Source organism: Solanum lycopersicum, chromosome 3 (genome assembly GCF_036512215.1).
Source record: "Solanum lycopersicum chromosome 3, SLM_r2.1".
Classification (NCBI taxonomy): domain Eukaryota; kingdom Viridiplantae; phylum Streptophyta; class Magnoliopsida; order Solanales; family Solanaceae; genus Solanum; species Solanum lycopersicum.
In genome coordinates, this window is record NC_090802.1 from 15767870 (window position 1) to 15782905 (window position 15036).

Sequence of the window (15036 nt, forward strand, 5' to 3'; positions counted from 1 at the left end):
TTATTTTATGCTTTGTTGTTAATATATATAAATTTTTACATCTTGCTGTAAATATTTTGCTCCCTGGTGCTAGTTCTATTCCAGACATTTTTCAATATAGAACTAATGATCTATCTATATTTTTATCTGTTAATGATACTGTATAATTAGCACTTATTGTAAACTTAAATTTTTGATATATTAAGTTTCCTTTTACTGCACTAATTATACTTTTTTCTATAGGGTGTACAATTCTATCATCTGCTAAATATATTTCTATAGATGTATCTATTCCTTCTCTAAAGCAGGATTTTATTAATATTTCTGTTCCTCCTAAATGTACATATTTTATTGGTGTTTTAGCTTTTATATCTTGTATTTCTTTGTTTATCATTCTTTTATTTATTATAGGTATATATGCTTTTCCTCTTGTGTATTTACAATCTATGATATGTTCTTTTTGACTAACTACATAGTATTCTTCTTTTTGTCTTTTAAACCAATTTCTTAAAATAGGTATTTCTAGTACTTTTTCAACACTTAAATCTAATTCTTTTCCTTTTATTTGTTCAAATATCATATTATCAAATATAATTTTCTGTTCTGATGATTCTTCATCTTGATATTCTTCCTTAGATATTATTTTTATTTCATTTTTCAGACATTATATTTCTTCATCTGTTTCGTTATTATCTATGTTAATATTTTCTTCTTCATTCTCAGTTTCTATGTCTTATACTTCATATATACTATCATTTTTACTTAATTCATAATCTATGTACTCTATTTGCATATATTTTTCATTGTCTATAATTAATTCTGCTATTTGTTTTCTTTTTGGATTTTTGGGTAATTTACAATCTTTAGCTATGTGTCCTATCTTTCCACAATTATAACAAGTACATTGGGATTTTTCTTTTTGGTCTGTATGGTCTTTTTATTTTATGATTTTTTACATAATACCTCCGTCTTGGTTGTTTATATTTATATATAGTTTTGTTTTTTCTATAATTTTTATATCTTTTAGATTTTTGTTTTTTAGTTGTGCATCCAAATTGTGGTGCCATTTTATTTTTGCAACATGATAAATTTTTATTTAATACTTTTTCCATTTTTAATTTTTCTTTTTGGTTTTCACATAGTTGTATGAACCATTGATTTAAAAATTTTATTCTAGATCCTAAAGTATCTACCATTACTTCATTATTCCAATCCTTTATTACGTTTGTACTAAATGGTTCTGGTAATTTTGTATAATATTGTCTTCTTATTTCTTTTGCTTCGTCTAAATTGTATTTAGCTTTGTAATAATATTCTTTAAATGCGCAAATATATTCTTCTAAGTAACACATTTTACATATAGCTAATTTTGTCATAAGTTGTCTATTTATTATTTTTTCTCTATTTTGTTCTCTTATATCTGTAGTCATGCCTCCAAATTCATTTCTTATTGCTGATTCATATTTATCTAGTATATCTATATTTGTTGCCGATGCGGATCCATCCATTTTCTTATCATTCCTAAGTACTTCTAAACTTTCCGAGGGTATATTTTCTATCCATAATTTTGTTGTTCCTACGAATGTTCTTTCTACGTATCTTGGTGTTTTCGCTGTTTCTATTTTGTTATCTATTAACTGTTTAGACATATTTCCTATCCATAACAATATTGCTTTATTTATATCTGCGACACAATCTAAATCTAAGAAATTGTATTGTTCATTTGCTGGTTTAGGTGTCCAATTTTTATTTAGTCTACTGTTCCATATTGCATAATTTCTGTCTGTTTGTTGATAGCTTTCTGTATAATAAGTTGGTGGTGTTCTCCTAGGACTAACTCTAGGACTATTTCTGGGACTATTATCTGGGGTTTTAACTCTTGACGTACTAGGTCTATTCATATCTCCTGTGTTTATTTCTAATTTTTTTGGTTTATTTATCTGTTCTAGAATTTCTGTATATGTTTCACTTATATCACTTATTTCTGATTGTTGGTCATTTTCATTTCCGTCTATTTCATTTACTTCAATATCTTCATTTAGATCTTTTAGATCTTCATTTAGTTTCTGTTCCATTTGTTTTATTTCATTTGTTAATTCTAGCTCTTTATCTTTTTGTTTTTGTTTATTTTCATATAATAATTTTAACCTAGCTAATTCTTTTTCTAATTCACTTATTCTTGTATTTTTTATTTCTTCTAAATTTTGTACTTCTTGTTTTGCTTGTGTTTTTATTTTTTCAATTTCTCTTGATTTATCTATTTCTTCATTTTCTTTTGTTATTCTTACCATAGCTGTTAAACTATCTTCTAATTTTGCTATTTCTTTTTCTAGCATTAAGTATAAGTTATTTCCTATTCTCTTGTATCTTCTTCCTAAATTTGAAAATACTATTTTTATTATCATTCCATCTTGGTTTTCATATGTTTTTTCGTCTACTGCAAACTCTTCTTTATTCATTATGATCTATATATTATATTATGTTGTAATTCATATTCAAGACAATCTAATTCTAATTCTAACATTAATATATTTTTTCTTTGTGCTAGTATTGATTTATTATATACTCCTGCTAATATATTTTCTTCTAACCTTCTTTTCCTGTGTTGTAGTTCTTGTTCTTTTTTAGTCATTTGTTCCATTATTTTTTCTATTAATTGTTGTTTATATTTTTCTTTGTTCATATTGTTTTTTCAAATAATAGACATATTTATATTCTATTTTTGAAATTATGTTTATGAATTGATCTTTTCTATCATTATCTGTTTTGACTAGTTGTGATAGTTCATATTCTATATATAAAGATCTTAACTTTTTCCATATTTTTCTTACCTTTTTATCTATCTTAGTTCTTTTTATTTTAATATTTTTATTTTTATTCATCATAACTTTTTATATAATATTTTAAAAAACTTACTTAATTTATCTGGATATCTAATCTTTTTTAACCTGTAATTTCTACCATATCGCCTTAGCCAATATTCAGTCATATTTAATCTCCAATATCTAAATCATCATATAAATTATACATGTCATAATAAAGCTCATCTTGTATACTTTGTATGGTTAACTCAGTCCAACCTTGGGTTGTTATTTCTATTATCTCATATGTTAATAATTTATTATAAATTTCTCTTTTTATATCAGTATTCAAATTTTTTAGTATATAGAGTAGTGATATCTTCAACATTATCGTCTAATAGGTATGTTTCCATTTTTATTATTTTCATTTTTCACTAAATTTTATTCCTTCCAACCTCTTAATAAATTATGCAAAAATAATGATTTAATCTCGTCTGGTCACTACTACAACTTTCTTCTTTGATTAGTTACCCTAACAGCGCCTCAACTTTGTTTACTCCCCTAAACGGCCTTCTCTGCCTACCGGTTTCAACCTTAGGATGGCATAGTCTGGGCATACTTATTCGAAGAATATTTCTGTAGCAAACTTTCTAAAGATGGTTATTATAACATTATTCAAACATGATAAACAATTATAATTTAGCTACTCATGAATATAAAATGGTATACCTGTTTTTGTGGATCATTTGTCATAGTTGATTTGTTTTCCATAATTATTTAATTATCTAGCTCTGATACCAATGGAGGGGTTGGAAGCGGATTTATAAATTGAGAGTAGAGAGAAGATTGTTAGATGAAGGATTGATGATTTTATTTATGAGGGGAAACCCTCTATTTATACACAAAATTTACAGACTTTTGGCCAAAAATGGCCGACACATACTTTACACTTGGCCTCTTTATATTCGGCCGACACAAGAAAACAAAATACTTACTATTACTACTTTACATAATGGCCTCTTCTTTATTTATGGCCGACATACACACTATTTTCTTTATGACTTTTACAATTGGCTTTTTACAGCCGACACAACACGACAAAAATAAAAACTATTACTTTTTACATATGGCTGATATTCAGCGGATACAAAATTTTAACAAAATACAAAATACAAAATACTCTTTTTTTTTCGATTTGAACGTCTGGTATGACATTATCTTCTCCTTGACATTTTGAACATATATGGTCGGGGTATTTTTGTCCAATAATTTTGCAATATCTGGTCAATAATTCTTCCGAAATAAATCCTTTTCTTAATGCTCTTGTTGTTGGTTTTTGCTCTGGCTTGAGTAGACTAAGTATCCATTGGCGTATCTCTTCCATATCTTATTCTCTGATTTCTTTAGAATTTGAATATATCATAACTTGCTCTCGTACATAATAGCTCCATACTGAATTTCCGTTTAAATAATTGTTGGTTAGTTTATTTAGGATAGTTGCTATTCCTATAACTCTTTTGTTGGCGTAGAATTCTGGTATCTCAATCTTTTGTATTTCTTGTTGTATTCCGATATCTTCTGGAATTATCATATCTCTGGTCAAACCAATTTTTATAACTTGTATAATTGGTTTTATCTCATCAAATAATATCTCTGCTGGTGCTGAATAAAACTTTATATAAAACAATGTTCCTTTAGTAATTCTTTTATAGTTCATAAAGGCTTTGTATAGCTCTGGTATGGTAGATATTTCATCTCCTGTTTGGGTATAAACTGTATTAAGTAATCCGTAACTATAACATGTTTTTACTAGATTTGCATTGGTGCCTGGTTGTGCTATTAACTTATTATATCCTTGTAGCTTTTGGGTTATAAAATCAGTATTAGGGTCTTTGGTAGTTGGAGATCTAGGTGTTGAGTTTAAATAATTTTGGATTTTATAAAGGTTTTCAATATATGAGCGGGTTATGTGGTTGTAGGCTTTTTTATCTTGGTTTAAACTTTCTGAGTAAGTATGTATTTGTGGTGGTATAAATAATGAGTCTTTTTGGTTCTTTGGAATAAATGGTTTATCGAAGATTTTGTTCATATTTAAATTTGTATATCTTATTCCACTGGCTCTTTTTGTTGTAGATGTGCTTGCTATAGCTGCACTTAAACAAACATTGTCATGGGTTTTATGGAGTTTCCCAACGTCTCCTTCTAGTTCTGGCTTTTTACCGTCCGCCGAACGACGTAGCTCCACATTTTTAGAGTCATGCTGCTGGTTGTTAGCTTTCAAATTTTGTAACTCTTTTCCCATACTGTCCACCTTCGTATAAAGCGTAGTAATTGCTTTGAGTATTTCTTCTATTGTATCTTGTTCAGTTTGAGTTCCTTTTTCTTGATAGGTAGTCTGCAACAAGGTTCTTGTCAGTCTTAATTACTTCAATTGTAAATGTAAAATTTAATATATTCAATACTAATCTCCTTATTTCTTTTGTTGTAACTGAATCTTCTAATTTTTTTGTTATCCACCATTTTACCTGTGTGTTATCTGTTCTTACAATAAATTTATTGTAAACAATATATGGTTCAAATGCTAATAAACATTTATATAATGCGAATAATTCTTTTCTATTTATTTCCCATTTTATTTGTGCTTCTGTATAAGATCCTGAATAATATCTACAATGGTGTTCTATTTTTTCTTTTTCATATTTGTATTTTAAAACTCCGCCGTAACTATGATCACTCGAATCTGTTTCAACAATGTAAGTAAATGTTTTATTTTCATCAGGAAAATATGATTTTGGTAATTTTTTACATAGATTCTTAATAATTTTTATATGTTTTTTATCTTTATTATCAAAATGATATTCTACATCTTTTTTAAGTTTTTTATGTAATGGTTTTAAATGTTCTGCTAATTTTGGTATATATTCTCTTACCTGGTTTACTAATCCTAGAAAGGATTGTAATTTCTTTTTTGTATCTATATTTTCATCAATATTAATTATTTTTTGTACTATATGAGTTTGCATTTTTATTCCATTTTTATCTATTTGTATTCCTAGAAATTCTATTTGTGATTTCATATTTCTGATTTTCTTTTACTCAAACTTATACCTGTATTTTTTACTATATGTATAAATTTTTCCAATAATCTTATATGTTCATCTTATGCTCTAGAATATAACAATATGTCATCTATACATACAATACAGTTTTCTAGTTGGTTAAAACAGTTATCCATAAAATGTTGGAATCTACCTGGTGCATTTTTATATCCAAAAGGTAAAACATTCCATTCATAGAAACCTTGCGGTACTGTGAATGCTGTTAATTGTTTGGATTCTTCTTCTAGTTTTAGGTGGTAAAATCCTGATTTGCAGTCAAATTTGCTAAAATAATTATATCCTTGTATTTGTCTTATTTTTAGTATTTTGTTTGGTATCGGATAATTGTATGTTTTAGTTTTAGCATTTAGATTACGATAATCTATGACCATTCTGTGGATTAGATTCATTAAGGTATGATTTTTAATCCTTGGAACTCTTTTCTTCAAGGAGCCAATCTTCAAAGTGATTTTCAAATACTTCTCCAAAGATGAGTTTTCTAAATTTAAATATATCCATGATTTCTTGCATTAAAAGTTTTAAATCATTGATTGTTGATTTAATTATTGTTAATTAGATGATTTTAACTCAATTAACCTATGAACTCATGTAATTGATGAACCTTAGTTTTTGACTACATGGGTCAAGCGATATTGTGTTAATGCTTATGAATTCTAGTGTAGTTTTATATGGGCTATTAAATAATATAAGAATTGTATTCAATTGATGTATAGGTTGTCTTATATTGATAAGTATATATTGAATTGACCTAGATTCATTGAGAATTACAGTTTGTGTTTTGAATTGATGTTCATAGCAATGGGTAAGGGCTTTTGGTATTGAATTGGATGATTTAGCTATGGATTGAAGTGGTGAGAATGGATTGGTGGGTCTCTGGCCTAATTTTCTTTATTTTATGGTAATTAGACTTGAATTATGTTGTGATTAGTATGGTCCACTTATGGTGGTGGTGCTATGATGACGTGGTCTCGTCGATGTTACTTTATGTATTATGATGATCACGGCCTTGTTGGAAAAATTAATTGATACATTGTGATGATGTGGATAGTTTATTATGTGAAGTATGATCATATATATCTACATGTGAGTAGTGTGAATGTATGTGTTCTTCTATTGATGTTGTAAGGAGATCATGTTAGACTATGACTATGTTTTATATGTGTAGTCTTAGAGTTGATGCATGATTATTCCTACTTGACTATATGATTCTATGATGGTTATATTGATGATGTTATAGTAGTGTATAGGGTGACTTAAAGATCATAATGGTTATTCCTATGTGCTTCTAGAATGATATGTAATATGTGCTAAAGTGAAGTATTGTTGTGTATTCTATTGGTAGACTTGTGTCCCTTACTTGATAAATGTATGAATGTGAATATGAGATGTTTTGACATAGGATGCTAATGCATCTTAGTCTTCAATGGATGAATGGCATGTGACCTTGAATTATATTATGAGGGTCTTTTATGTGGAACCTTAAACCTAGTGGTAAGGTTATGAATCTTGAAGTTGAAAGCCATAATGGTTTCCTTCTTGTAATGAATGTGGATTTAAGGTTGGGTGGCTGGAGCGACATCATACCATTCTTACGAAAGTCATTATGAGCTATATTTGTTGCCATTGTAAGGTGTAGGGGACCTCTTTGGTAGGGTGAATGTAATTTAGTTATGAACAAGATATGAAACCCTTTGCATGAACCTTTAATGTAAATTACTCTATGAAAACAAAGTCTAGCACCGAGTGAGTATGGTATGGTAAGTAGCTTGAGTGAAGAACGATACTAGAGTACAAAGAAAGCCCTTCATATTCCTTAACCATGTGCCTACATGGGATGTCTCTAAGTTCTACCATTGGCAAGTAGTACACCCTCCATCAGATTTCATCGGCCTCCATCGGAGTAGGTTACAACTCTGAATTCCATGCTTTTCTACCATGGTCTATTTCGGTTATTGCATATACTCATCATATGGGACACCTACTAGTATTGGAGAAGTTCTATGATGTTTAGGTGGTGGTATGTGACGCTTTCTATACATTGCACAATAGGATTTGAAGATGTTAGTAAGAGTCCCTAGGTCTTCACCAAGACTAATACTTGAATGCCTTTTATGTGATAGATGTCTCTTAAATGAATTAATGAATGTAATGAATTAAGTTAGAAATCATGTTAAATGAATAAATACTTATCTAGTATAGTTAATGGTTATCTAGTTAAGGTGTAAAGGGGCATAAGAATGGTCATTTCGTATCTTACCTAGATAAGTCTTTGAATGACTCTATTTAGGGAAGTTGGCTGATAAAGTAGACATTATCTAAGCCTTAGGTAGTCTTAAGGATTATTTAGGTAATCTTGGAGAGGTCAATCATGGATGTTATCTTCCTTATTTACTTAATTAAGTCTTTTGATAACCTTTGGGAGGAGAATGTAATATCATCTATATGTTATGTATAAGGTGAGAATGATTCTATCCTAGGTAGTCTTAAAGATCTCTTAAGTGTGTGTGAATGGATTGTATAGGTGGTCGCTTCACAACTCACTCAAGTAAAACTTAGAATCTCATTTGGTAGAGGATCTCATGTTTATGTGGTTGGTATATTATAAGTGTATATATCTCATTATGAGTGGTTTCGAGGATAATTTATGTGTTTCTAAGGTGCTAAATGTCATTCTTGTGATTATGATATGATGTTTTAATCAAAAAGAGCACGTTTCTAATATATGTATGTTTTCATGATTTTATGAATTATGCCATACTTAGTACAAGTGTTTGTACTAATTCCAAACATTTTGTTGTAGCTAAATGTGTAGGTGAAAGATGAGAAGGATCGTGAAGGAAAGCTTGGATTCTAGTATCGTTCAAGCAAAGATGAAGTATGTCCTCATTTGACTCGAGGGCATATATATGTCTTTTATTTCGAAGTATTGTAATAGACTAAGTATGTCCTCAAGCTTATGCAAACTTTTCTTAACATAACCTCCTTCTATCTCTCAAGAAGAAACCATTTCCCACTGGCTATTAACTCACACTCCACTAAGTGAGGAATTCAGGAGGTCACAATTGAGTAGCTAGCTTTCGATCCTCCATAACCATCACTAAAAGTGATTCTTAACCTAGGCAGGTTCAAGAGAACTCAAAATAAGACCATTAAGGGCATTCGTAACCTTACCATCAAGGCACATTATCCCCCACTTGGGGTAAGCCAAATCAATATTCAGCACCTCTTTCCCTTAATCACCAAGGTCAAAGCAAGTCAAGAGCAAACCTAAATATTCCTCACATAAAAAGGTTTGACATCATTGAGGTTTTCCACTTCTCATCTCATCCGAAGGAGCTTACTAATTCAACCATCAAGAAGTACTCCTCAAGCAGCATTACTCCTCTAAGTTTATCACCTAAAGGAACTCATAACAATCAAGTTAGGTCATGCTACCCAACCACATGAGGACTTAACTACACAATGAATACCAAGGGTAATTCCACATCTCATTATATTCTACCACCAAGTCCGAACAAAGTAGTTCTAGATTCAAGCTTATAAGGGTCATCACCTTTGGTGGATACTTCCTACCAACCATGACTAGGCACAACCTAAGCATTTCCTCAAATGACTATACCTTACAAGAATCATAAATGTCCACTAACCACTTCAAAGAAGGTCAACATCAATTTTATCCTTCTCTTTGAGAGTTAATGGGTACATGTTACCCTCTACGTCCCTTTAGGGCAAAAACATATTTCGAACTTATGGAATAAAACCTCTTATTCCCTTTTCCTACCCTTAGAATAGGTTCATATAGGGAACTAACCAACTAGTCATAAGGATTCTCCCATTTACTAGCATACTTCACAATTACCTTACAAGATTTAACACCCATCTTCCCTCTTTAGGGGAAAGTGTATACAAAAGACTCCAATCCACACAAGGACAAGTATGAAGCATTTATCATATACAAAGGCAAAATTCATTTTTCTCAATGTTTATCAACTTTCTCCAAAATACTTCAAGCATATACCATAACATTATAATACCATCGTATATAATCATAAAACAACCTATCATTCCAAAGGGAACTGCATTAAACTACAACAACTCTTAACAAGCCATAACCATATCATAACATAACTTCTAATCATAACATCAGATCAAAACATGCCATCACCTTCACATATACTCATCAAGCCACCAAACTAAGGTAAGAATCAAAACTCACCTTTTTATCCCTCAAGCTTTAAGACATCATTCCTTTCAATCAATAACATCTGAAAGACCACCGGACAAGGAAAAATCTAAAAGAGAAATCATATAGAGATAAGTTCTATGTCACAACACAAGAGTAGTGAAGAAAGTGAACTCTATCGTCCAATAGCCTCTTTCTCATAGATGTGGCAATATCAGACTTTGGACCCTAAAACCATTTTCTATAACCTCATGCCTTGATACCAAGTTTGTCACAACGGGGGAGCAACCCCTAGAAATAACAAGGCGTACTTGACCTCTCGGAGGTCTTATACAAGCCTATAGAAATCATTCATCGCATAATCATAAAAATAACAGAAAATTTAAAAACTTTTCATAGCACATCATATAGTAGAATCATCACTTCATATATATATATATATATATATATATCATATTGCATAATTAGACTCTAAGTCTCGTTTGACAACTTAAAATTCAACTCAACATAATAGGATAGGTACACAACCCTTAACAAGGTAAAATAATATCTAAACTGTTACATAATTTGAGTAAAAACTTAACACAGGAAATCCTAGAGTCATAAGGATCCCTTTTGTTGAACTTGGGAGATCTATCCAAGCTCTTTACTTAGGAGACATCCTCTAGCCATCACCACCTACAATTTGTCTGAAAAGATGAAGAAAGATGATATTAGTACAAGAACATACTAAGTATGGAAACCATACAAAACATGCTTTTAAAGAGGACATTTAGTTAGAAACCATGCTTCATGTTTTTTTAGTACACCTAATGAACACTGGCACAATAACCACAACATAGTTCATATACATAAATTAGACATGGATACTGTTCATAATAACACATAGGGTCACTTATCACATTTGGAGACACGTTCAATACACACAACACATTACTTCTATTTTCGCCTCAACATCTTTCCTTAAGCAACCCTCAAGTGTACTTAGTAAAATGTATCACCTTGAGATCAAATTAGAATGTAACTCCACTTAGCCTTCGACAATACAACCACATCATACACATATCATAAGACATAACCTTCACATAAGAACCATCATCTAAGAAAACCTCCAAGTCACACTAATGCAATGCACAAGTAGCATCCCACAATAATACTCATACCAAGTGATCCCAAGATGTCATCCTTGATTGGGCATATCGTATTCAACAAGTCATAACACCTTCATTCATCACTATACATAAGACCACATACTTCATAACATCATGTGCGAACTCATTAAATTTGCTACCACTTTAGTCATAAATCATTTAGTTCACACATCGGTAAACCACCCCCACAACTCCTTCACAAGCTTATTTGTACAATGTTCACATGGAGTCCCATACCCCCACATAAACTAAGTAAACTCATTTAGAATCCACAAGTGTAACTCACATGCATAATCATAATTCATGCCTTAGCATAGCAAAGTCACCTTAACATGCATTCCTACAATTACTACATAACATAAGTCTTTATATCATAAGAGGCTTCAATACTATCCTTTCTTGAAGTCCATTACTGCAATGCATGAGTAGGGTCCATAGTCCTACCTAAGTAAACTTCTTAAGAAGTTATAATTAGAGTTCACATTTTCATCTTACTTCATTTCTTAACCTTTTGGAGACATAGCAATAACCGACATAGACTATTTGAGCTACATGGAATCCAGTGTTCTTCTCCCACACTGAAAAGAGAGGGTACTACTTGCCAAGGTAGGACCTTCATACATAATAGCTATTCTATTGGATCCACTAATCTAAAAATATAGGGGCACATAGTTATGGAATAAGGAGTTTGCTACTAGAAATCTTGACTTGCTAGACGTGGATATTTCCATCTGATGAGACAACATCTGTGTTGGGAACCCGGACTTGCCAGATGTGAAGGTTACTCTTGTGGGAAAACGGACTTACTTAACGTGAAGCTCCCACACTTATTTTTCATGTTCACTTAGTGCTAAGCTCAAACTCCCTTTTTAAATATCATAAGCAAATTAAAATTTATTCGTAAAGATTAGGCTTTAGGGACTTTCTCCCTCATACATCATATAGCTTAAAGGTATATAGGATGAGAATGTCCTTTCATCATAGAACCTATCTTATGTGATAAGTTACTCCCACATTATTCTACAATTTATACATACATGTGTGTGTACATACATATGTGAGACATACTTTCACATAAACACCTCTAGGCAACACATGTTCATAATTCATTAATGATATACTTTACATGCATAGTTATAGATAAGGGTGCATATGAGAACTATCCTTTCAATTGACACCATGAATCTATCCTACTCATAGTTATGCATGAGAGTGTTTGTGTTCATATTGGCCATCATGATCACATAAAAGTAACAACTATGTTACTTAGGATACCACCCTTCAAAGGATCACAACATATATACAAAGTATCCCTCAAGTCATGACCAACTCATGAATAGAACATCTATGGAATCTAGGTCACGCACCCACATTATATCATAGGAGACAAAAGCATATTCAATTATAATAATAGAAGACTCCTAACATTCATAAGATCACATATTAGGGGTCATGCTAAAAGAGTATTCATCATAAATAGTCATGCAAACCATACCTAACCCTAGCATTATCATCACATATACATAACATCATATAAGGCTAGATCATGATACTAGAATGGAAGACTACACACATAACTTCATAGTGATGATATTTATCAAATTAACCCACTCTACACCTATTTACTTCAAGGCCATGTCAAACATACAAGTATAACAAAAATATAACAACTGCCACCATAAGTGGACCATATCAAGCAATACAATTCAATATACATTCTATGCTAATTAGAGAAAATAGGTAAACTTACCAAATCCCCAAGTTATGATTATCATTGATCAATTCTCCACATCATACTCAATTGACATAGATAGAACTAGGATTAAGCAATACACTATAATCTAATAACAATTGGATCGTCATCTAATCTAGATCACAAAGCCTACATTATAGGCTAAATTGAGAGATTAAGGAGATCATGGGTTCTTCATGGAATTTATTTAAATTACTATTAAAAATAATAATTAAACATAAATCCATCATTAGAATGACTTTGAAATCAATTTGACAATGAACCCATGGCTAGATTGAAAATTGAGAATTTTGATCATAAAATCACATTGGAAAATCTTTGATAGAACAACCTAGATGAAAGATTAACTAAGGATGAAGGGTTACCATGCCTTAATAGAAGAAAATCCCACATATTTGGAGAAGAAAGCATTTCAAAATTCATCTTCTAGCTTGAGCTTGAGTTTGACCTCTTATGGAGGTTAGAGAGAATTTGAAAGAGAAGAGGGTTTTGGATTTTTTGATTTGTTATTGGGTATTGCGGTATCGCCTTGGTAAAGGGGTTATATGTGACTTAAAACCCATTTATAACCGACTCCTAAATTATCCAAAATACCCCTACATTAATTGGACCTTTTTAGATAAATCAAACTTAACTTTCATTTCTCTTCATGTCTTACTTAGGTGGGTCTCAAGATAAAATTTAGATGGAGGGATTATTATGATGTAATCGGTTGTGAAATGGATATGGTTATATCTTATAGTGTGGTTATATCCTATATGTGATCATTGACTTGGAAGATCTTTCTTATACTTGTCATATTAGATTTTAACCAAGAATAGCATGAAAAACATATCTCAGATAAATGTCCCTTGCTCATGATTTTTGAACGATCATAATACTTAGTGCATCTTTGTACAAACACCATTTCTCCATGTTTTTACTACAAAGTGTAGGTGGTGGTAACAACAGGTTCTTTTGTAGATTGAAGAGCTTGGAATTCTTGCCTTCAAGCCTCGGGTATGTCCTAATGATTCGAGGACGCGTATCTTAGATATTTTTCGTTATGTTCTTGTAATAGTCTTTAGTAAATTTATTTGAATGTAAAGGGTCGTTTCCCTATGATATTGATACGTGTCTAAAATCTAAGACGGAAAGTGCTGAGATGTTCTTCTTTCATTTTTTACAAAAGAGATTCCAGTTGTTGCCTATATGGTGAAAAGTTTTAAATTCTGCACAACTTTTAATACCTATGTGATGAATGAATGCTAAGGTCTTGTATAACACCTCCGAGAGGTCGAGTATGCTGCATCACAACTTGCGGGTACTCTCAGGTCGTGACACTAACCCTACACCTTAAACCCCAAGCACAAAATACCAAAACCCAAGCATTAAACACTAAACTATAGATATTTTCCTCAAACCATAAACCCCAAACGCTAAAACCTAAAAAAACATAGACCCTAACCCTAATCTTAAACCCTAAACCCTAAGCCCCAAGCCCCAAATACCAAAACCCCAATTAAACACTAATCAATAACCCTCTCAAGGCAAAAATTCTCTCTCTAAATTTTTTCCAGATTTCTCTCACAAATTAGCATCTGGCTAATTAATTCACGTGATTTGAGTGAATAATGGAAAAGGATAATCGATTCAAGTCTCTGAATAAAGGGCAATTGAATTGCACTTTGAATAAACAATCATTACATTTGGATCAGGCTCAGAATCAACCTACAATCCGTCTTAGATAGGGGATGAAGATGTTTCTAGGACTCAGTACAAAAATCTGGGGAAAAGGCCGATATATTAATCGGGATTGTGAGGATGTTTCTCTGAATATAGGTCAAAAATCTACTTATTCCCTTCATCACGATGAAACCTATGTGAATTGTGGTCTTCAACTTACTGATTCAGCTACGCGAAGCTCACAATCAAGGGAAGGGATAACTTCATCTCAATATTGCAGTCCAAAAGCTTCAGATTCAGTTGCGCGAAGTTCACAATCAATAAAGGGGATACATTCGCAGGAAAATAGAGAGGAAAATTGATCTTTCCTGGATAAGAATCAAAG

General features: G+C 31.3%; 1 protein-coding gene across 1 annotated transcript; it reads right to left on the bottom strand.

The window, feature by feature from the left end:
* Nucleotides 1–1537: 1537 nt before the first annotated feature.
* Nucleotides 1538–8718, bottom strand: LOC138347194 (uncharacterized). Its single transcript, XM_069294874.1, has one exon. The coding sequence runs from the start codon at nt 5080–5082 to the stop codon at nt 4168–4170; it is 915 nt and encodes a 304-aa protein (XP_069150975.1). The 5' UTR covers nt 5083–8718; the 3' UTR covers nt 1538–4167.
* Between the last annotated feature and the right edge of the window lie 6318 nt (nt 8719–15036).

What these genes read in the sequence shown, in the direction of transcription:
- LOC138347194 (XM_069294874.1), bottom strand. Translation starts at nt 5,082, where the DNA reads ATGGGAAAAGAGTTACAAAATTTGAAAGCTAACAACCAGCAGCATGAC.